This window comes from Acanthochromis polyacanthus, chromosome 1 (genome assembly GCF_021347895.1).
Source record: "Acanthochromis polyacanthus isolate Apoly-LR-REF ecotype Palm Island chromosome 1, KAUST_Apoly_ChrSc, whole genome shotgun sequence".
NCBI lineage: Eukaryota > Metazoa > Chordata > Actinopteri > Pomacentridae > Acanthochromis > Acanthochromis polyacanthus.
In genome coordinates, this window is record NC_067113.1 from 67,056,859 (window position 1) to 67,079,039 (window position 22,181).

General features: G+C 39.3%; 1 protein-coding gene across 1 annotated transcript; it reads left to right on the plus strand.

The window, feature by feature from the left end:
- The first annotated feature begins 1,347 nt into the window (after positions 1-1,347).
- dera (deoxyribose-phosphate aldolase (putative)) lies at positions 1,348-12,500 on the plus strand. Its single transcript, XM_022219580.2, has 9 exons — positions 1,348-1,494; positions 3,359-3,456; positions 4,240-4,387; positions 6,864-6,959; positions 7,110-7,244; positions 8,541-8,669; positions 10,312-10,424; positions 11,158-11,307; positions 12,193-12,500. The coding sequence occupies exons 1-9, from the start codon at positions 1,464-1,466 to the stop codon at positions 12,247-12,249; spliced, it is 957 nt and encodes a 318-aa protein (XP_022075272.1). The 5' UTR covers positions 1,348-1,463; the 3' UTR covers positions 12,250-12,500.
- The last annotated feature ends 9,681 nt before the right edge of the window (positions 12,501-22,181 follow it).

Below are 22,181 nucleotides of genomic sequence, written 5' to 3' on the forward strand. Positions count from 1 at the left end.
GCAGCCCAATTTGTAAAACTATAAATTTAAAATAATTTCTAGATCATGACAAGTTGTTTTGATCATAAAGTAAAATACTAGATTGTTCATTGTTCTTTTGTCATTTTGTGTCTCTATTTGGTAATATTTTGCCTCATTTTTGTTGTTTTTTTGTCGTTTTGTGTTTCCTTTTTGTCTCACTTGTGATTTTTTGTCTTATTTTTGTCATTTTGTATTTCACTTTATTTGTTTTATGTCGTTTTCTGTTTTTTGTCTCACTTGTGTTGTTTGTCCATTTCTTTTGTGACTGTAACTTTTTATCAAAATTTTTTGTATCTGTTTTGTTTGTTTCATGTCATTTGTCTCATTTTTAGTAATTTTGTTTCTTGCTTTTGCCATTTTCTCTCTCGTTTTTGTAGTATTTTGTCTTTGGTGTGTTGTTTTTTGTCTGACTTTTGTTGTTTTGATCATAAAGTGTAATACTACATTGTTCACTTCCAGATGCCTGTGACTAAATGTTTTCTGTGCCTTTGATCTGGAAGTTGTAATGTGTAAATGATAAACTGAGGCATAATGTTGGTGAAGAAATGTCACGTTTTTCATGATGTTTTGTAAAAAGATAGTTCCTGAAATATGAATATTTTCAGAATGTACTTTATGGCACTAAAGCAAAGAGAAAAAAATGGAGTTTCCATTACTTTAGACTGTTATGCTTTGATCCACTGGAGATCAAATTGGGCTGAATGTGGAGCTTGAAGTAAAATCAGTTTGACAGCCCTGCTTTACCCTCCTGTTGTCTTCATTTACGGGCACCAAAAAATATTATTTTCTCATCTGAAAAAAATCCAACGATGCACAGCAAGAAAATTCCCCAAATTTCTGAAAATTTGCAAAACCTCCAGGAAGAAAATTCCTATAATTCCTTAAAACATGTCCCTTAAAAGTTTTAATTTAAAAAAAAAAAAAATCCCCCAAATTTAGCAAGAAAATTCTTGTAAATATTTTCACAAAATGAGTAAAGTCTTCAAAAAATCCTAAAAATATCCAAAATGATTACATATATATCAGTAGAACTTCTAATATTTTCCTTAAGAACATTCACATAAAGAAACATTTTAAACATTTTTTTCCACCAAAAATGTTCAGAGATCTACCAACAATGTTGAAAATGTGGACATCAGAAGTCTCACTGTGAAAATATGTTTTTCTTCCCCCACATTTTCAAACCTTAAAACGGGTCAGTTTTGACCCGCAGGACGACACGAGGCTTAAACCCTCATTATGTCTGACACTGCAGTGATCCTCCACTGCTGAAGGTGGCGATGTAGTGGAATAAAGGCTGTAAACGTGCAGCTTTGTAGGACCCTCCCCTTAACGCCAGACTGTTTGTATTCAGGAAGTGGTGAGTTTGGGGTCGAGTTGAGACGTGGGGCTGGTATAGTGCTGTTAAAGTCAGTAGAGACACATTGTGTAGATCTGTAAAGATGTCGGCCAGGAATCCAGGCACGGTGCTGGGTGAGTAGAACCTGTAGAGAACATCTGTCCTGAAACATCTGGAGCTGAAGGATGTCACTTTACAACACGTGTGACGATCTCTGTTTACATAGCGTTCAATTACTGGCTAATAATTCTGGGACTTTCTTTGTACAAAATGCCACCTCACAGCGTTTAATACTTTAAGTAGAACAGTCAAGAAACATCGTTAAATGATCTGAAACTTTCTGCAGCTCAATGATTAACACAGAGGTAAGTGACCTGCAGAACAGCAGCATGTTACTGTACAGCTTACTTTTTACACACAGGTTGTGAAATAGCAGTTAAAGAAACACTGCCTAGTAGAACGTTTTTTGCTTGAGATCCTGTCTTACTGCATTCAGACCCTTCAGGACTGGAGCTGGGTCCTCGTGATACCCATCACCCTGGATCAGCTGACTGGAGCTCAATCTGCCTCTAATGTGGTCAAATGGAAACTAACACAGGGGCTACTTTGGCTTTCTGTTTCAACTACATAGTGATGAGGGTCATTTTAGAATTGGAGAATATTTTACATCTCACGCATCAAATTTCAAATAATCCATGAACAAAATACTAAAACATGCAGTTGTTGTTTAAATGTTCTTCTCCTGAGACCAAATCTAAAAAATAAAAAAAACTAGGTGAAAAGAATGTTTGAAAATGTTTTTAGAAATACCAAATAAGTCTGGAGTTCCTCCTAAAATGACATTTTTCTCTTGTCCCACCCCCCTGATGACCAAACTCGTATAAAACAATGAAAATGAAATTTAAATCTCCTCTCTCCGTCTCTTATAATTGTGGGAACATTTTTTTTAAATGAACATAATATTTAAAAAAATAATTATTATACATGGAGCCCTGTTAGCATAACCTTTTTATCTGGTGGAAGAAGAAGAATACAGTGAATCATCCAACAGTTTTCCTAAAGAACAGCTAGAACAAAGCTATGTCCTCTCTTCTATTTTTCATATTTTCATCACATTGATCAGATTAGATTTTTATTCATCACATAAACATACAGTGTATCAGTGAAAAGCAGTGACTGTCCACCAGACTTTATCAACACAAAATGTTAAAATTGGTACAAATATTTTTTAAATATACATTAAAAAAAAAAATGAAATACTAAAAAAAATACAAATAATGCAAAAAATCCAAATGGGTAAAACAAGAATACAGGTATATATAAAGTATAAATATACAATAAATACAGGCAGGTCTGATGTGCATGTGGAATGTTACAGTATGTACAGTTATGTATTTCTGGTCCTTGTTTGTGAGCTGCTGACTGGAGGTCAGAGTTTGACGGTCCTGACGAGGGAAAAAGCTCCTCCTGACTCTCTCTGTTTTCACATGTCAAAGTATTTCATATTATAAAGTATTGTGTGTGCTTTGGTTTGTATTATGGTGACATGGTTCAGAAAATAACACTAGTGTTCTTCTACGTCATGTATTCTTGTTGATGTGTTTGAAAATGAAAGTTTTCATAATGGCATTAGTTTTTTGTTGATATTTCAACTCACTCATACACTCACCTACTCATCCAGTATTTCAAATTCTGACTCACTAGAGGTAAAGTTATTCAAAAATAGCCACAAATTTCAATGGAAAAAATGTTTTGATCTCACAAAGTATCTGGTTTGTGAAACTCAAAGGCCTTTCCATATTTTATAGCAAAATAGTTTCAAACTGCTCTGAAATATTTGATGATTTGAGTTGGAACAACCAATATGCTATTTAGAGTTTTCCCCCTGGTTAAAGCAACTAATACAAATACTAAAAGAAAAAATAATGACCCCCACATAGTTATAGACATTGAGTGTACTTTTTTTCTGTATTCCTACCGATTCCTGGTGGATGTCAGACCTGAAAAGGATCTGCAAAGTGAGAGTGAACCCACAGTCTGTTCTGAAGAGGGCTCAACAAATCCAAGGACAGAAGACCCCCAAGAAACAGTGGCAGGTGAGCTCTTTTCATAGCCTAGCCGTGCTAGACAACCCACAGCAACGAATTTAATTCTCTGCCAGGGTCGGTCTAGTTACCCTCGGTAAGCCTCGAGGTTGGATGCTCCTAAAAGTGGCCGACGAATCACCATGAAGTGTAGAGTCAGAAGGGCGTAACTAAGTGATCCTTTATCATTTTTAGACAGTTCTGGCCACCATTTCCTGATGACAGATTGAACCCAGTGTAAACCGACCTTCGTTGCCTTCGTTTTGTCTTCAGTTAAACTGAAGAATTCCCAAACAGCAGAGGTCTTTGGCATTTTGTCTTGTGTTTATGCAACGAAGTGAAGCGTGACGTCAGAGTCGGCAGCCACCCGGCCATTCGGGTGGTGTTTACAAACACGAACGGAGGAGCCGAAATGAGCCGAAGAACATGGCGGGATGATGATTGATTGGTGGTGTCCAAAACATTACATAAAACAGCATTTACATCCCTGTACCTCTGTGTTTATCTCTGTTTCTTTTTCTCTGTTCTGTGCAACTGTGTGCAACTCCCAAACAAAAATCAAATATTAGAAGTGCAGTCATAAAATAATAGTATTTACACTATGACTAAATGTCAAGCGTGACAAATATGTAATGTGTCAGAGTATTTGTCACTGAATCTATGGAAATAGTGTCACATTAATGTCCTTGCTGGTTTCTGTTAGTTTTTTTTAACAGATTTATTTCAGAAGATGGAGAAAAACTAAGACTCTTCTCTATCATTTTGAGTGACATTTTCAGTTTTTTTGTCCTGCAGACGGCGTGGTTGCTGAAAGCTGTAACATGTATCGACCTGACAACTCTGGCTGGAGATGATACACCGTCCAATGTCCACCGTCTCTCTATGAAAGCCATCCAGCCTGTCAGATACGACCTACTCAAGAAGATAGACATGCACGACAAAGGTCTGCTCCTGCTGTTTGTTTAACATGCTGTTCACTGATATGACCACTGTGATGCTTTATTATTTACATTTTAAATATGGATTAGGAAAAAATATATAGTGTTTAAAAGTGGTTTGGATTGTGAGGGAGGAGGTGTGGAGCACAGAGTTACCATACCGGTCAAATGTTTGGACACACCTTCTCATTTCATGGTTTTCTTTATTTTCGTAATTATTAACATTGTAGATTCTCACTGAAGGCATCAAAACTACTAATGAACACATCTGGAATTATGTAGTAAAGAAAGAAGTGGGAAATAAGTCAGAACATGTTTTATATTTTAGATCCCTCAAAATAGCCACCCTTTGCTTTGATTACTGCTTTAAACTTTTGGCATTCTCTGGATGAGCTTCATGAGGTAGAACCTGAAATGATTTTCACGTGTTCCTTGTCAAGGTTCATTTATGGAATTTCTTCTCTTCTTAATGGGGTTGGGACCATCAGTTGTGTTGCAGAAGTCAGGTTGGTCCACAGTTGACAGCTCTGTTTGACAACTGTTAGAATCCATATTATGTAAGAACCAATCAGCTCAGTAAAGAGAATGACAGACCATCATTACTTTAAGAACTGAAGGTCAGTCAGTCCGGAAAACTGCCAGAACTTTGAATGTACCTCCAACTGCAGTCACAAAATCCATCAAGCACTATGATGAAACTGGCTCATATGAGGAAAGGAAGACCAAGAGTCTCCTCTGCTGCTGAGGAGAAGTTCATCCGAGCCTCCAGCCTCAGAAATGGAAAGTTAACAGCAGCTCACATTAGAGCCCAGATAAATGCCACACAGAGTTCTAGCAGCAGACACATCTCTACATCAACTGTTCAGAGGAGACTGACCAATCAGGACTTTATGGTCAAAGAGCTGGGAAGAAACCACTACTAAGGAAGAGCAACAAGGAGAGGAGATTAGTTTGGACCAAGAAACACCAGGAATGGACATTAGAGCAGTGGAAATCTGTGATCTGGTCTGATGAGTCCAAATTTGAGATCTGTGGTTCCATCCTCCATGTCTTTGTGAGACCAGAAATGGTAAATGGATGGTCTCTACATGCATGGTTCCACCATGAATCTCATCCAGAGTTTTAATCATTAATACACTACTAACCCTTCAACATAAAGTAGAATGTTTTCACCCAGCATGATCACTATAGATCCTGTCTCAGTTTTCTTGTCTGTTGAGGTGCTGATGCCTGGAGAGTGTCTCATACATGGCCGTCAATTTAAAAAAATCCGCTGCATTATGTAGGTAAAGAAAGTGTGGTAAATTTTTTTTAACATTTTCAACTAAATAGCAAATAAACAGCACTCCTAAAGAAAAAAGTAGCAGACAAAAGCCAGATGATGATCACGTTCATTATTGATAATTTTTCTGCTAATTGAAAATAACTGTTTTTTTTTTTTTTATGTGTATGAGAATGATGTCATTCTCCTAAGTCTGAGCTGACATGTTATGTCTTATTTTTTCTTGCCAACAGTGCATAACCCAGTTATTCAGTTTACTATGTTATAAAACAAAGAGTTTTAGCTTTAAATTGTTAATTCGGGTATCAAAATGACCATTTCATCTTTTTTTCACTGACTAACTAGTTTTTTTGAAAAATACAAAAATATTTCATAGAGTCTTATCTGAACTTGGGTATTGTTTTCATAATTAATCTATCTTCTTGATATTATCTCTCTGTGATAATAACACTCAGGTTAATTGCAGAGATGGAGGAACATGGTGATATTGCTAGAATAAATTAGGCAGGTAACAAAACACAAACAGTCAGACAACTGGGCAGATTGTTATGGGTTAGTGGTTATTTCAACGTATCACTGGCTTCCAGCTGCTGCCCAAATTAGATTCAAAACTCTGATATTTGCATTCAAAACTAGAATGAAAGCAGCTCCCTCCTACCTGAACATGCAACTCTACACTCCCTCCTGTTCACTACACTCAGCCAACAAACCACCTGAACAGGGCCGGTCCATAGCCAGACTCTGCTCCTCTGTGGTTCCCTGATGGTAGAACGAGTTACCAAACTCTGTTCAATGACTAAAAAATCAGCTCTTCACTGAACACCTGTGCACTTGACAGACTGCAAATAAAATCAATGAAAAATCTTATTTTCTCTGCGCTGCCTTTGAACACCACGGTCCTATTATCACACTTGAACGTGTTTTATGACTCTTATCCAGGTTGTTTTCTCCTGACTACATTCTTGCTTGTGTTGTATCTACTCTCAGAGTACGTCACTTTGGATAAAAGCATCTGCTGCTTGAAACTGTAGAACTGTAGAACTTGAATGAAGGTGAACAGTGGAGTTTGTCTTGAAGCTGACCTGCAGCCTGCTGAGGATGTCAGACTGTTCAGATATGAGGTCAGCCTCTAGAGGGCGACACACACCAGGTTATCATCGTGTTTCTTTTTCATTGCCCTGCTCCCTGATGTGATTCAGGAGTCACTACTGCAGCAGTGTGTGTGTACCCCTCTCGTGTCGCTGATGCTGTCAAATCACTAAAAGCAGCCAATTCCAGCCTTCCTGTTGCCTCAGGTAAGTCACCTGAAATTGAGTCACATTTGTAGTAACTCTTTACTGCAGGGAATTTGATGGTACACTAAAGTGTGAATGAGTGTAGGGTAAAAATGAATAGAATGTGAGTACTTCAGCTTCACTCACAGCATGTTCTCACTGCTTTCCCAGTGGCCACTGGCTTCCCAGCAGGCCAGACACCACTGGAGACCCGCCTGCAAGAAGTCCGCATGGCGGTTGCTGATGGTGCTGCTGAGATCGACATTGTCATCAACAGGACACTAGCCCTCACAGGACAGTGGGAAGGTATGCTACATCCACATGACAAAATAGACTGATTGATTTCTTTGCTTTAGTGTCGCACACACACAAGGCACTAATATACCAGCACTGCAGCAGTACGTCCAAAACACACATCATTCTGCTCCTCAGTTCTCAAACTAAATATGTTGCCTTTTATCCCATCCTGGCAAAGAAATTCTGCCGTGAAAAAGGCTCCCCTTCTAAAACATAACTCCAGTGTTTCGTGGTCATCCAACCAAAACAAATCAACATAAACAGAGGACGTATTACTGTAAAATACCTCTCTGATATCTTAGTATACAGGACAGTAAAACATTAAATGAACCTCATTTTTAACGTCACCTAAATCCAAGGGCGTCAGTTTGTTTTTAAAAGTGGGGGGGACGGAGACCACAGCACTTTGAGAAAATGTCGAAGAACGGCGGCAAAATGCTACAAGCTGGGTTCGAACTCACAACCACCGCACCAAAAGCAGAGGCTTAACCTGTTAAGTTATCGGTAACATGCTGGTAAAGGGGTCTGTGGGCCGCTATATAGTACTAATTCTCCTGGGCCGAAATTTTGCCCCTGCACGCCTCTGGTCAGAGCTTCCACTTGGCACGGGCGCAAATTTAGCATCTGCACGGTTTTTTTTTAACCTCACGAAGGTGTGCTGCATGTCTGTGCAACTCTCGGCCGAGTGCGGATGGTGCGTTCAGGAGCGTCGGAATTTTCTATACTACTGAAAAAACTGGGTTTACAACGGCTTACATGTGAAGAATTTGAATGTGTTGGAGACAAAATGACCCCTGACAAAAAGTGGGGGGGACACGTCCCCACCGTTCCCCCCTAAACTGACGCCTATGCCTAAATCACAACAAACAAAGTGTGTCCTTCTCTGGAGCAGCATTGAACCTCCCAGTCTCTAAAGCTAATGGTTCGTGAACGTATTCACACAGGGATCTCTGTGTTCTGCTTAAATGCTACTTCACATCAGGTTCCACGCTGGATCTGTCCTTTATAAGACCATAAGTTTGTAATTTTAGTTAATACCAAATATCAACAGACCATTTTTCTGTACTGTACTGCCATCTATATGTGTTGCTCAGCTGTCAATGTAACATTTTATTGTATCAAACATGTTATAGGCTTTTTGTCCATGATGGTTCCATACGAAAAATTGAACTTGTTTGTTTTGTTCATTCTCAAAGGATTGAGATGATTGCACACTTAAAGGATTTGGTTGATCTGGAGCTGTCTACCATATTGTATGGATCTGATCAAGTTTGTTTAGTGAGCATTTCCTCTCTCTGTTTACAGCCATGTATGATGAGATCCGTCAGTTTAGGGAGGCCTGTGGTGATGCCCATATGAAGACCATCCTGGCTATTGGGGAGCTCGGCACATTCACTAATGTCTACAAGGCCAGCATGGTGACCATGATGGCTGGTCAGTCCCACGATAGACAGAGTTCATTACGTCTGTGATTACAGTTCATTCTTTACTCACTGTTTGTTCTGTTACTGCATGTAGAAAAAGTTAATTTACAGGAATAGTTGGCATTTGTTAGAAACAAACATTTTGCTGCACAGTGAATGGTGGTTAGCGCTGTCGCCTCACAGCTAGAAGATCCCCGGTTCGAGTCCCATCCTTTCTGGGATCTTTCTGCATGGAGTTTGCATGTCAAATCCTGAAAAAGTCTTACAGTTTATTAATACATCTTATTTCCATTCAAGTCTTTAAAATCAGCAAATCAAGCCACATGTTCTCTAAAAGATGAGTTGAAAATAGTCTGCTATTCAAGCTGGGCAGTGCACCTCTTCAACCTTCTGTGAGCCACTTCTAGGACTCTGTTCTGTGACTTTGTTATTATAAAATGTGACATTTAGGTAGCAGACATGGACTCAGATTGTAGTTTGAATTTAACCGCTTGTGCGTCTGCTACTCACATTCAAAGTGTGCAACGCTCATCGCACACAGAGACAGTAAATCATTGGCTTTAGAGTTGAATTCAGAAAAAGGCCAGGTGCAGTTCTGGCTCTCATCCAGTTTGAGACTCTGCTGCTCAGCTTTTCCTTTTTAAATAGGTGAATTTGATGAATGGATCTCTCTCTCTCTCTCTCTCTCTCTCTCTCTCTCTCTCTCTCTCTCTCTCTCTCTCTCTCTCTCTCTCTCTCTCTCTCTCTCTCTCTCTCTCTCACACACACACAGTGCTTAACTAGCCATCACATAATAAGCCGATTACAGAACCAAATTGTCAGGGGCTCTGATAGAGATCATTATTAAAATGCATTGCTTTTGTCGCCACACTCGCTCCTTAATCTCTCCTTGTTCCTATGAATTGCGTATGAGACTCCTAAAATTGAATGATAATTTCACCTATTAATCTCTAATGCAGGCTATTTTACTCTGCTGTTCCCTGCCACTATCCTCTTGCCCTCGCAAATGAATAGAGCTTCATTACTACCACCCACATTTAATAACTGTAATCCATTATCTGGTAATTAAGACTCCCCATAACGAATCTTAAGGATTATACCAGTTTGAGGAAAGGGGAGAGAGGCTGAAAAAAAAGACCTGACTGGAAAAATACATAGAACATGTCTTTAATGAACTGGAAAATGTTCATCTTGTTCTGTTCAGTAATGAACTGTCATTATACAGCAGGGAGGTAGGAGGGCTGCGTTTTTTTCTTTCCTGCGGTCTGCAGTTTGTGGACAATCTATTAAAGAGCGTCATTTCATCTTCTATTTTTATCAGGAAAGCTGATAAAACATAATTGGTTATGAAGGAAAGGAAGGAAAAATGAAGGATTTTATTGATGAACATGCAGCTTCCCATTGTTAGCCATCAGCAGCAGCATATGTTCTTGTCTGGCGGGGCCATATTTTCAGAGTAATGTCCTCCATCCCATGTCTGCAGCCTCACATCAACACTCCTGCTGCCTTTGCTTGGCTTCTGTAGCCGCTCATCTTCCGTTAAAGCATCCTGCACAGGTTTGAATGAGGAGAAGCTGACAGATGAATGAGTGCAACAAGAGAATACCTGCTAGACTTTGTTAAGCTACATATCACCTGATTAAACCCAACAGGTTCAGACTTCATCAAGACGTCCACAGGAAAGGAGGCTGTCAATGCTACTTACCCTGTTGCCATAGTGATGATGAGAGCCATCCGTGACTACTTCCTGTATACAGGCTACAAGGTATTATTTTCGTTCTGACCATTTCCTGGTTAATGAGGACGGGAGGTGAGCTGTGCACTTCAGACTAGTTGCACAGAGGTTGTCTTCTCTACTAAAAGAATTAAATTTATCAATTCCATTCAGTAGCAAGCAAAAGGATTTCAAAGGAACTTAAATCTGCTCAGTTTCTGTGAAACGATGCAGCAGCGTCTAGAAAACTGTCATACAGTATTCACACAGTCCTGTAATTGGTTCATGTTAACCTTCCACAGTTAGCTATGGATGTGTAAAATAATCTGTGTAAGAGGCAGAGTTTAGTTCTGCTATTTCATTTAGTCAATAATGTATCTCTAAATTAGATGTTTTCATTTTATTATTTGGATAACGTGGAAATGCCTTGAATTACCTTGTTAAATGTAGCTTCCTTTGAAATTCAGTCATTGATAATGTTATGTGTGCACCATCAGTTACCTGCTCTGTAGTTCTAGCTGTATGTTCCTAAGAAAAACAAACAAAAACATGTCCATATCAGTTTGATCAATCACACTTCCACAGTTGCATGCATGGTGTGAAGCGTCCATGAAACATTTGCAGTTTTTTTTGTGGTTGTGGATTATTCAGTATCTATTTTACAGTTTTTTTTATGGCAATTTTTTCTACATGTCAATTAAATTTGTGTAGTAATTAAACCTCAAACAATATAATTGTGGTTGAAATGAGGCGTGTTGACAGACATCTGTATGTATTCTTACAGGTGGGCTTCAAGCCGGCAGGGGGGATCCGGACGGCTCAGGAGAGTCTGGTGTGGCTCAGTCTGGTCAAAGAGGAGCTTGGCAATGATTGGCTCTGCCCTCACCTGTTCCGCCTGGGAGCTAGTAGCCTGTTGGCTGACATCGAGCGGCAGGTGAGAGCTCAGCACCCTCCACATCATGCTTACTGCAACACCAAGTTCTTTGCAAATGCAGTGCTGTGAAAAATATTTGCTCCCTTACAGACGTCCTAAATTTTTGCATTTTTGTCACATGTACATGTTTCAGATCATCATAATATTTTTAATATTTGACAAAGATGAACCTAGAAAACACAAGATCTTGTTTTTATATGACAATTTCATTTATTGAAGGGAAAATGCTGTCCAGCCTCACCTTGACCTATGTGAAAAAGTAATAAGCTCCTTTAGCTACCAATTTGCCAAATGACCAAATTCATTTGACAGTTCACCAGCCACACCCACATCTGATTATTGCCAGGCTCGTTGAATCTAAACATCCATTATCTACACCGCTTAAACCTCATTAGAGTCATGGGGGGAGGAGTCTATCCCAGCTGACTTAGGGTGAAGGTAGGAGACACCTGGACAGGTAACAGTCTATCACAGGACTACACATCGAGACAAACAATCACACTCATATACACACCTACAGACTATTTAGAATCTCCAACATTAAATGAATGATAAATCCAGTCTAGACATTGTTAATGTGGTAAATGACTGTTCTAGCTGGAAACGGCTGATTTTTAATGGAATATCTCCACAGGGGTACAGAGGAACATTTCCAGCAACCATCACTCCTGTGTTCTAATGCTACATTGTGTTAGCTAATGGTGCTGAAAGGCTCATTGATGATTAGAAAACCCTTGTGCAGTTATGTTAGCACATGAATAAAAGTGTGAGTTTACATGGAAAACATAAAATTGTTCGGATGACTCCAAACTTTTGAACGTGTGTGTAAAATGTGCAAATATATGAATGCATATACCTCTGCCTTTTTCATTTGTTCTTGCACAGATCTACCATCAGGTGACTGGACAGTATGCAGCCTATCACGAAATGCCAATGGCCTGAAGTTATGGACATCCTGTTTTACAACTCAGAACCTCAGATTCACTGCAGTCAGTGAAGTGTGTGCTTTCTTAGGCAGGACTCTGACATCTCTTCTGTCGACTTTGTCACAGCGTTTACAGACATGATAAATCCGTAAATTGTTGTGTTTGTCAGTGTTCTGAGGAATAACTAAGAAATTACAGTTGAAAAAAAGTTTTGTCCTTTGTTCACCTTTAACTGTGGCCCTTTACAAAATAAAGATAGGAAAGGAGTCCTTTTCTCTACAACTTTGTTCTTCCTAATAACAATAGCTTGGTAAAGAAGTTGCATTAAGAACACTAATAGTTTACTGTTATGTTCATGTATAATCTGTATACATGATATATATAAGACTGTAGAAAGAATTTAGCACAATCAGAAAGAGTTCCCAGCACATTTAGGAAGCCTGTATTTTGTAGTGTAATTGTTATTCTGCAAAGGCTTGTTAAACCTTCAGCTTTTCGCAGTGCTATGTGTTGAATGTGTTATTGAGGTTTCCTTCACAACAGAACGCCTGGAATTAATCAGGGGTTAAGTGAGTGTAAAAGATCTGATTGAATAGCTCACTAATTTTAGCCCTTATTTGAAGATGGAAAACTTTATTCTTTTTATATGATGACATCAGAGACTCTGATTTTACCAGAACTGCGGATGAATAAGTCTGTTAATGGCAAAAGAAAGGAGATGCAATCTTTCAGGAAGAAGTGTAGGATTTGCTGAAGAAAAATGGTTTATTGTTTGGCTTTAACCCTTTGATGTGCAACGTGGGTCAAAAGTGACTCAAATCCAATGGAAAATGGATATCTCCTGACCCACACCGTGCATCGAAGGGTTATGACAGTGTTGGAAGGGCTTGGAATAAAGCCATGCTCATTTAGAAGTGAAGTGTTGACAAAGTCAAGCATAGAACATTGAATAATATTCTGCAGATGTGTTGTCAATAAACACAGATTATACACTACCCGTCCAAAAAAAGACTCACTCTAATATTTCACTGGACCACCTTTAGCTCTGAGAATGCCACTCATTCACTGTGGCATTGTTTCAGTTAGCTTCTGCAATGTCTCAGCATTTATTTCTGTCTGGAGTAGCATTAATTTTCTACCAAGATCTTGTATTGACGATGGGAGAGCGACACAAACTCTTCTCCACAACATCCCAAACATTCTCAGTGGGGTTGATGTCTGGACTCTGTGGAGGTCAATCCATCTCATGCTCCCTGATCCACTAATTTACAATGTGAGCCCTATGGATCCTGGCATCTGTCTTGAATCGTCATCTTGGAACATGCCCATTCCATCAGGGAAGAAAAACTCCATTGATGGAAAGACCTGGTCATTCAGTATATTCAGGTATCAGCTGACCTCATTCTTTGGGAACACAACGTTGCTGAACCTGACCAACCCCAGATCCTAACCCCCACAGGCTAGTAGACACTAGACATGATGAGTTCATCACTTCATCCACCTCTCTTCTTACCCTGATGCCCCCATCACTCTGGAACAGGGTAGATCTGGACTTATCAGACCACATGACCCTTCAGAGCTCAGGAGTTCAATCTTTATGCTACGTAGCAAATTGCAGCCTTTTTTTCTGCTTAGCCTCAAGGATCAGTGGCTTTCCTAGGGCTACAGCTGTTTAGTTCCAGTCCCATGAGTTCCGTTTGTATTGTGCGTGTGGAAATTCTAATTCTAATTCTTAAATGCTCTTATGTTCTCTATTAAACATAGCTGTGAGTTCTACTGTTGATTTCCTACGATCATCTAAGAGTTTGTTCCGACCACATTTCTTCCTGGAAGATGATGTTCTCCACAGTCCTTCAGGTTTTAATAATGTGTTGGACGGTTCTTAATATGATTTTAGTTTCAGAAATCTCCTTAGTTATTTTCTTTGCTTGATGAAGGCCAATAATTTCACCCTTCTGAGACACATCAAAATCCTCTCTATGACCACAGGACATGTCTTCCAACATGGTTGTTTAAGAAATGAGAAGCTCCTCACTGCATCAGCTAGAGTTAAATAAGTTGTTGCAGCTGAAACGTATTCATCACTGCAGTAATTATCCAATGGAAGGATCTTACCTATTCGCTTAGTTAAATCCAAGTGTTGACTCTTTTTGAACAGACAGTGTATGTACACATGGAGTCCCGCAATTTACATTACATGTTAGGACAAAAACTAGGCAAGATGACCAAGACTGCTAAGAATCGAGAGAATGTTGAACCTTTTACTACCACAAGAACACCCCCCCCCAAAAAAAAAAAAAAACACAAACAAAACAAAAAAACAAAATATATTATAAACTTTTGACTAATTCCAAACTAAAGAGTTTGACCTGCCTCCTGCCTGCACTTACACTCTTTAGTTTGGGTTTTTGCCCACTGTGTCTTCTGTTTTTGAACATGTTTAGTTTTAGCGCATCTCAGAGACCACCGACTTTTCTGGACTACCTTGGTTGTTTTTTGGAGCTTCTGGTTCAATGTTCACCTGCCTCAGGGCCGTCCCCAGACTGTTTTAGACATGTTAAGTTATTTGAATTAAGTTTGCTTAATTGCAGGGATCGGAGATAGCTGCATGGATCACCTGCTCACAGTCACCTCATTCACCAACAACATAACAAGAGCTTTGGTACCAAAGTGATCTCCCGTGAAGAAATATGGAAGAATGTACTACCTAACAAGGGAAAGTATTGGGCTGGGGTCCATATAGAGTTATTAAGATCTGAATTTCCTATAGTGAAAGTAGTGATTAATGCCTCTTGAACATACAGTGCCTTTTATGACAAGAATTTGCAAAAAAAATTAAACAAGAAGCTTTACCAAACTTGGACCACCCGGCGACAAAGATGACCCCTGTAACCTTGAAAATGAGGTCAGGATCACCAAATGCGAACTTGACCTGTGTCTTATTATGGTACACCTGTGTACCAAATATGGTGAGGCTACGTCAATATTTTATCGAGTTATCGCACGGAAACCAAAGTGTTACAGACAACCAAGCAAGACCATGCAGCTGAAAACAATACCTTCCGGAAAACGCTGTTTTGCCGGGCGGTAAAAATGCCAAAGAACCTCTTTAATATTAAAGTGAAAACAGATTTTTACAAAATCATGTCAATTAAAAATATATAAGGTAAAGTAAATGATTGCAAAAATATTCATCTCCTTTAAAGGAATTGACCTAATTCAACAGAGGTCCAGCTAGTTGATGAAAGCAGTGTCACAATTAGTGAAATGAGATCACCTGAGTGCAGATGATGTGTGTCAAGTGATTGTAATATAAGAACACCTGTAACTGGAAAGTCCAGCCTCTGGTTCATCAGTAATTCCTGCCACAATTGTAAAATGAAGACAAAAGAACACTACAAGCAACTCAGAGAAATGATCATTGAAAAATATAACCAGGAGATGATTACAAAAATTTCCCCAACCCACTGGATATCCCACAGAGTTCAGAAATGGAAGTAGCATGGCACTTGTTTAAATCTGCCTAGAGCTGGTTGTCCTCACAAACTAAATGATCGAGCAGGAAGAAGACAGGTGAGGGAGGCCACCAAGACACGTATGACCACTCTGAAGGCGTTAAAGCTTCAGTGGCTCAGATTGAAGAGACTGTTTATACAACAACTGTTTACCACATTCTCCACCAGTCAAAGCTGTATGGAAGAGAGGCAAAGAAAAAGCCCCTGTTGAAAAAAGCTTTTATGAAATCTCAACTGGAATTCAAGCAAAATTATGTGGAAGATTCCAAGATCAACTGGAAGAAGATTCTTTGGTCTGATTAGACAAAATGTTGAGCTTTTTGGTCATCAGACTAGACGCTGTGTCTGGCGAACACCAAACACTGCACATCACAGCAAACACACCATCTCCAACATGAAGCACGGTGGTGGCAGCATCATGATGTGGGGACGCTTCTCAGCAGCAGGTCCTGGAAAGCTTATAAAGGTGGAGGGGAACATGAATGCTGAAACATATTGCTAAATCCTGAAAGATAATCTGACTCAGTCTGCAAGAGAACTACAACTTGGGAGAACATTTATTTTCCAGTAAAACAACGACCCCAATCATAAAGCAAAATATACACAGAAATGGTTCAAAGACAACAAGGTGAATACTCTGGAGTGGCCAAGTCAACGACCAGATCTCAATCCGATCAAGAATTTGTTGCAGGACTTGAAAAGAGCTGGTGACTCCTGATGGACGAACAACCTGACAGAGCTGGAATGGAGAAGAGCTCAAAGATTCATCTACTAAATACTGACCTGAAGGGGCTAAACATTTCTGCAATCATTTACTTTACCTTATATATTTGTAATTATTTGACATTTTGTAAAAATCTGTTTTCACTTTGATATTACAGGTTTTTTTAAATTCTTGTCAAAAATTACACTGAGCTGGATTTCATCTGTAAAAGCAACAAAAGGTTTGAAACGATGAAGTGGGGTGAATATTTTTATAGATACTATATCACTTTCCATTCCATCACTTTTAAAACTTGTAACTTTCTGTTAACTTTCCAATCCTGAAGTCCTCTCCTCTTTCACGTGCATGTAGATCGTTATATAATGAATATCACACTACCTTTTCCTTAATGTGCACACTACTGTATGCTGAACTTGGCTGTGTCTTCTGGTCAGAACCCACATAGCTTTGATCAATGATGGCTACAAAGCTCCTGTATTACTAACACAGCCAGCCTATACTCAAATATCCAAACAGAACCCGATTCAAGGTTGAGACAGGTGAAATCAAAGACAGAATAATTGGCCTCTGACTGCAATAACTTTAATGATACGATTACAGCGGGTCTTTGGTTACCTCTGTGGCAGAAACAGGTAGTGATAGGTGTTGTCGGGGGACTTCACTAGTGTCAGTCTGATCCCTCTGATGCTGTGCTGATCCCACAAAAATGGGAGGCTGGCATGCACTGGCTAGGCTCATTTCCCATGGTGCACCCTGCCTTTGAGTGCTGACCTTGGTTGGGGGCTCCCATGTGGTCGGAGAAGAGATGGAATACATGTTTGAAAGATCAAAACAGTTCAGGCTTACCTGTCTCCACAAACACTGGAGCACAGTTTTCCCAGCTCACATTCATTATAGAAGTTGATCAGCATTGATTCAGCCCAGCTCCAAGACACAACTGTGCACTGGAAAAAATGATGCTGTTTACTAGCACTGATATCTACTGAAAACACACTAACTGTATAGTAATGAATAATTAGTAATACTGATAATTTTAGCATTTGATGTTCAAATATAGATTTTACTCAATCTATGAATTCATTAAAATAAGATTAGAAATGCCCATCAACTCTCCTCATAGCCTAGTGTGATACTTTGAAATTGTTCATTTAGACTGATCAGTGGATTTAGATTATAAAATGGGAAACACAAAAAAACAAGTCCTTGTATTTAAGCTGCTGTGACCTGCATATGCAGCATGTCTTCTTTTGAAAAGTGGGTGGAAAATCAACAAAAACTGACACTGAACTGCAGCATCACACCATCAAAAAACAAAGAATATGAATATTCGACAGTCTGGTTATATTATGCAACGTAAAATTTAAATGTAAAATGCACCAGAGGAATGTACATCAAAGTGATAATCAACACAAGCTAAGATTCAGACGATCCAGCTGTGAGGCAACAGTGGTAGCCATTGCACCACGTTTTCTTATTTAAATGTCGTGTCTGCAGTTGGCCTGCTAATGGTGGTTATAGGTACACATACACTCAGAAGCCATCTAGTTTTATTTAGAGTCAGGACTTCTGGAGGATGGTGTGCAGTCACACAGGCTAAGCTAGCTGCTGCTGGGAGGTCAGTAAATCCTTATAACTGTAGAGCATGGGTGAGTAAAGATACACACAATCTAAACATGTTTTATTGCAGTAATGTTTAAACAGTAAGTACAATTACTGTTTAAACATTAACTTCTGTTCATTGTGATAGATTACCGTGTGTGTGTGTGTGTGTGTGTGTGCTGAAACTAATGGAAACCTTGGAAGGTTGTGAAAACACAGTCCAGACATTTAAATAGTACGGTGCACTGCTGGTACAAGATTTGTTTCACTAATACAAAAACTAAAAACACTAGAAAATGTAGGATTTATGGGCAGGTTTGTTTGACCCAAAGCTGCCAGTAATGCAGCAAATCTCAAGTGAACCTGATCTGAGTGAAAACTTTACTTGGGAGTCCTCCAGCAATAATCTGAAATTCAGTATAAAGAAAGTTGACGCATTTATTTATTCAGCCAGGTCTACTCATATTTTCCTCCAGGACTTAGCTGCAGCGTCTGCGTGGGTCGTTACCTGAGGGAGGTGTGCTGTGTTGCAGTGAAGCTTCTTTTAGAGTACAAGCCCAGCAGCCTGTGTGGGGCCTTTTCTAGGACCCCTGTTGAAGAGACTTTACAATGCCTTCCTGTGGCAACCGTGAGGCTTTCCTATTTATTTTAGATGATGTAGTCACACAAAATGAAAGAAGCCCCAACCTAGGTAGTACAGAAGCAAGAGAGGCTGTCGGATTTCACAGAAAGAGGGGGAAGGTATGTTTGCCCACAAGTACAGAGTCTTAAATTACATAGTAGTTGTAACCTTTGATCACCCTAAACTTTGAATGATGCTTCAATAGAGAATAATCTGTATTCAGCTTAAGGTTTGGGTCCATAGCATAATCATTATGAAGCACAGAGCACCACTGAGACAGATGAATTGGATTCATGGTTAAGTTTTATAAATCTAGAGAAATCTCTGTGGAAGACCCAGCGATAGAATAATTGTTTGCAATGGGAAATCTCATTGGAGTCCTCAGAGCTCTTTCAGTGGCTTTTGAAGAGAAACTCAAGCGCATGGAGGGAATGAAGAGCCACTCAACAGAAGAAAGATGGAACTGTGTTCATCTCAGAAACTATGAGCAGTGCTTTCAGGACACCATGGTGTTCGTGAGAATAAAGTGAGGTGAAGCAGGGGGTTTGAACTGCAGAGATTCAGCAGAGGCCCGAGTCATCGGCTTGAAGAGAGAAATATTCATACATTAAAAATCTCTGTCCAAAACAAAAAAGAATTAAAACATTTTAAAACATTTGAAACCTCAAATGTGTTATCAAACATGTAAAGAAGGTCAGCTTCATTACCTGTGTGGGAGTTCACATTCTGGGACAAAGATATAGTAATACGACACAAGACAATGACTGTTGGATAAGTTTAATGAGTGTAGCTTTGGGGCTAACATTTTCTGCGATGTGCTGTTTGATGGCATCCCCACACTGCACGGGGTGAAAACCCTGGTGAGGCCTACAAGACAAAGAAAATAACATTTTTAGTGCCATGATTAAATGATTGGACTTAACTGAATGACTATAGAACCGGTTATGTGGCATTGTTTTAAGAGTGTCTAAATTTAGGATGACTTTTGTCTCCTCAGGTGTTCCAGCCAAAAGAGTCCCCACAGGCTGGAACACCTTTCTAAGGGTTCCTAGAGGAACCAAGTATAGGTGAGGAGAGGGTGAGAAGTAATTTCTTCAGGTGATAAAATAAATACATTACTTGATGACGATGTCGGTAGTTGTTTTCAGGAAACAGATACTTAGTCTTAATATTTGTTATTGTAGTTAAAAGTAAGGGTTAGGGTTAGAAATAAATATAGTTAAAAGTAAAGATATATTGTATTTTTTGTGAATTTCTTGTGTTTGATTATTTTTGGTTAACCCTTATGTTGGTAGGTCTGAGGGGGATACCTATATAAGGCTGGCAGTTGAGTAAGAGTGAGGACAGAGGGAAGGTGTGACAAAATACACCAATTAATGGCCATGCTTTGTTTTTTTAATTTTTGTAATGTGAATATCGATGAATAAACAGCAGGTTGGTCTGCACCTTATCTTGTCTCAAGTCTCCTGCTTTATCCAGCGGCAAAACAGTCATCCTAACAAAACGTTTTGATGCACGAGGTTCTTGGACAGCATGTAACGCATACTGTGTGATGCTGGTTGCCTTGTCATGGTCAAGGGCCAGTTTTGGATCCTCGTCATGCTGAGACAAACATTTGGGAGACTGATTATGACTGGACTGGCTTTAATCAGCATCAGCAGTGTTCTTGTTCTGTTCTTTTTCTCTTTTAAACTAGAGTTCAGTTATGTAGCCACAGTCTAGGATTTGATGAGATCTTGATGCAGTGGCAAACCTGTCCTCATCCTCATAATAAAAATACTTTATCTACTGCAAAGGCTTAACTCCTAAACTGAAATAGATATATTGATATATGGCTGAAGAAAATATTCACCAGTCAAGTATTTAATCATGTAGTTGTAAAACCTAAATTAGCTTTTTATTAATCCATTAAAATTTGTATTAGTATTTTGCGAATATATGCTTTGTTACAGTAGCTCATCAGATTAAAAGGACACAATGCTGAGGAGAAAGCTGAAGGGGAAAGAAACTGGCATGAAGGAAACACAAGCCATTTTTTTAGGGGTACAAAAGGAAATTATTTAGTTTTTAAGCACACCAAAAGAAAAAGTTGTGTCAATCACAGCTATGACAGGAGTGTCACTGTCTGTTTGAAGTCTGCAGTAGCAGTTAACAAGGGGCCATGAACAACTAAATTAAACATGCTGATTTACTTTGCCCTCGCTGGTTAATAGGGCGGGCCTACTGATCAAAGGAACATTAGCTTTGATTAATCAATCAATTCCCTAGTGGCCTCAGTCCTGTCCATTGATCTGCCAAATGTATGGAGGTCAGTGTTGGGCTCAGCAGCATGTGAAATGCTCAGCTGCATTTTTCACACTGAGTTGTTCTCACAAAAATCCTCCCTCATTGATTTTCCTTTCATTTCCCTTCTTTAAAATGTACTTTTGTTCAAAGGTTGTCCATACTGAGGAAGTTCTGCAATTCAACTACAGCTGAATATGATGGTTAAGATGGAACAGAAAGGAAAGATGATTGTGAGAGAAAGGTTTCTGAGCTTGTTACATAGGTGTTATACAAGTGAGCAAACAATGTTCTCATACACTACCTGGGTATCAATTTCAGTTTATTGATATTGCTATAAATAACAATGAGATGTCATCTTCTTTGTGTTGAGAACCAGGTTATTGTTATTACACCATGCTGCCAGCTGTTCAACTTCCACCTATACACAGATTGAGCACTCTTCTGCAAATTTGACTATGTGATTGGATGGAAACAGGGAGAAGTCATGTGTGAAAAGTGTACATAATAGTGGACTAAGCACACATCCTTGAGGGGCCCCGATGATAATAGTTAATTAGGATGATGTATGCCTGACTACCTTAACACACTGTGGGCGATTTGTCAAAAATTCCAAAGTCCAATTACAGAAAGAGGAACAGAGACCAAGGTTGTGTTGTTTGTTATGGAGTTTATTCGGCCAGATTGCATTGAAGACAGAACTAAAATAAGCAAAAAGCAGCCTGTTATACGTGTTCTTATGCTCTAGATGGAACTGCTCCAGCTTTTCACCAATCCTGCATCGGTGAAAAGCTGATCTGGACCCTGGATCCCCCGAGCCTGCCTGCACCCCCTCAGTTAGCTTCCTGTTTTTCTGAGTACCCCATCTGTTTAGTCTAATTTAGTTCAGTAATTTTCCTGTGTTTATGAATGAAGTTTGGTTTTGTAAAATAAATTCCTGTTTGAACACTCCGCCCGACTCCATCTGATCTCCGATGTGACAGAGTGTGGAATTCATACTTTGCCATTATGCTTTACACTGTAACCACTGGGACGTTAAAAAATGTGAATATTTCCTCATCTTGTAAGCAGTAATAATATGCAACTCTGTCTGAAGAATGAATCCTAACAGCAAACTCACTAAGCTCTTTAGTCTTAGCCCTCTCTTGCAATTGGCTAGCAAGCTAATTGACAAGTTACAGTGCCTTGTGAAAGTATTCGGCCCC

Coding starts and splice junctions, on each gene's coding strand:
- dera (XM_022219580.2), top strand. CDS start 1,464: ATGTCGGCCAGGAATCCAGGCACGGTGCTGG. Junction 3,457..4,239: donor CCCCCAAGAAACAGTGGCAG/GTGAGCTCTTTT, acceptor TTTGTCCTGCAG/ACGGCGTGGTTGCTGAAAGC. Junction 6,960..7,109: donor CAGCCTTCCTGTTGCCTCAG/GTAAGTCACCTG, acceptor CTGCTTTCCCAG/TGGCCACTGGCTTCCCAGCA.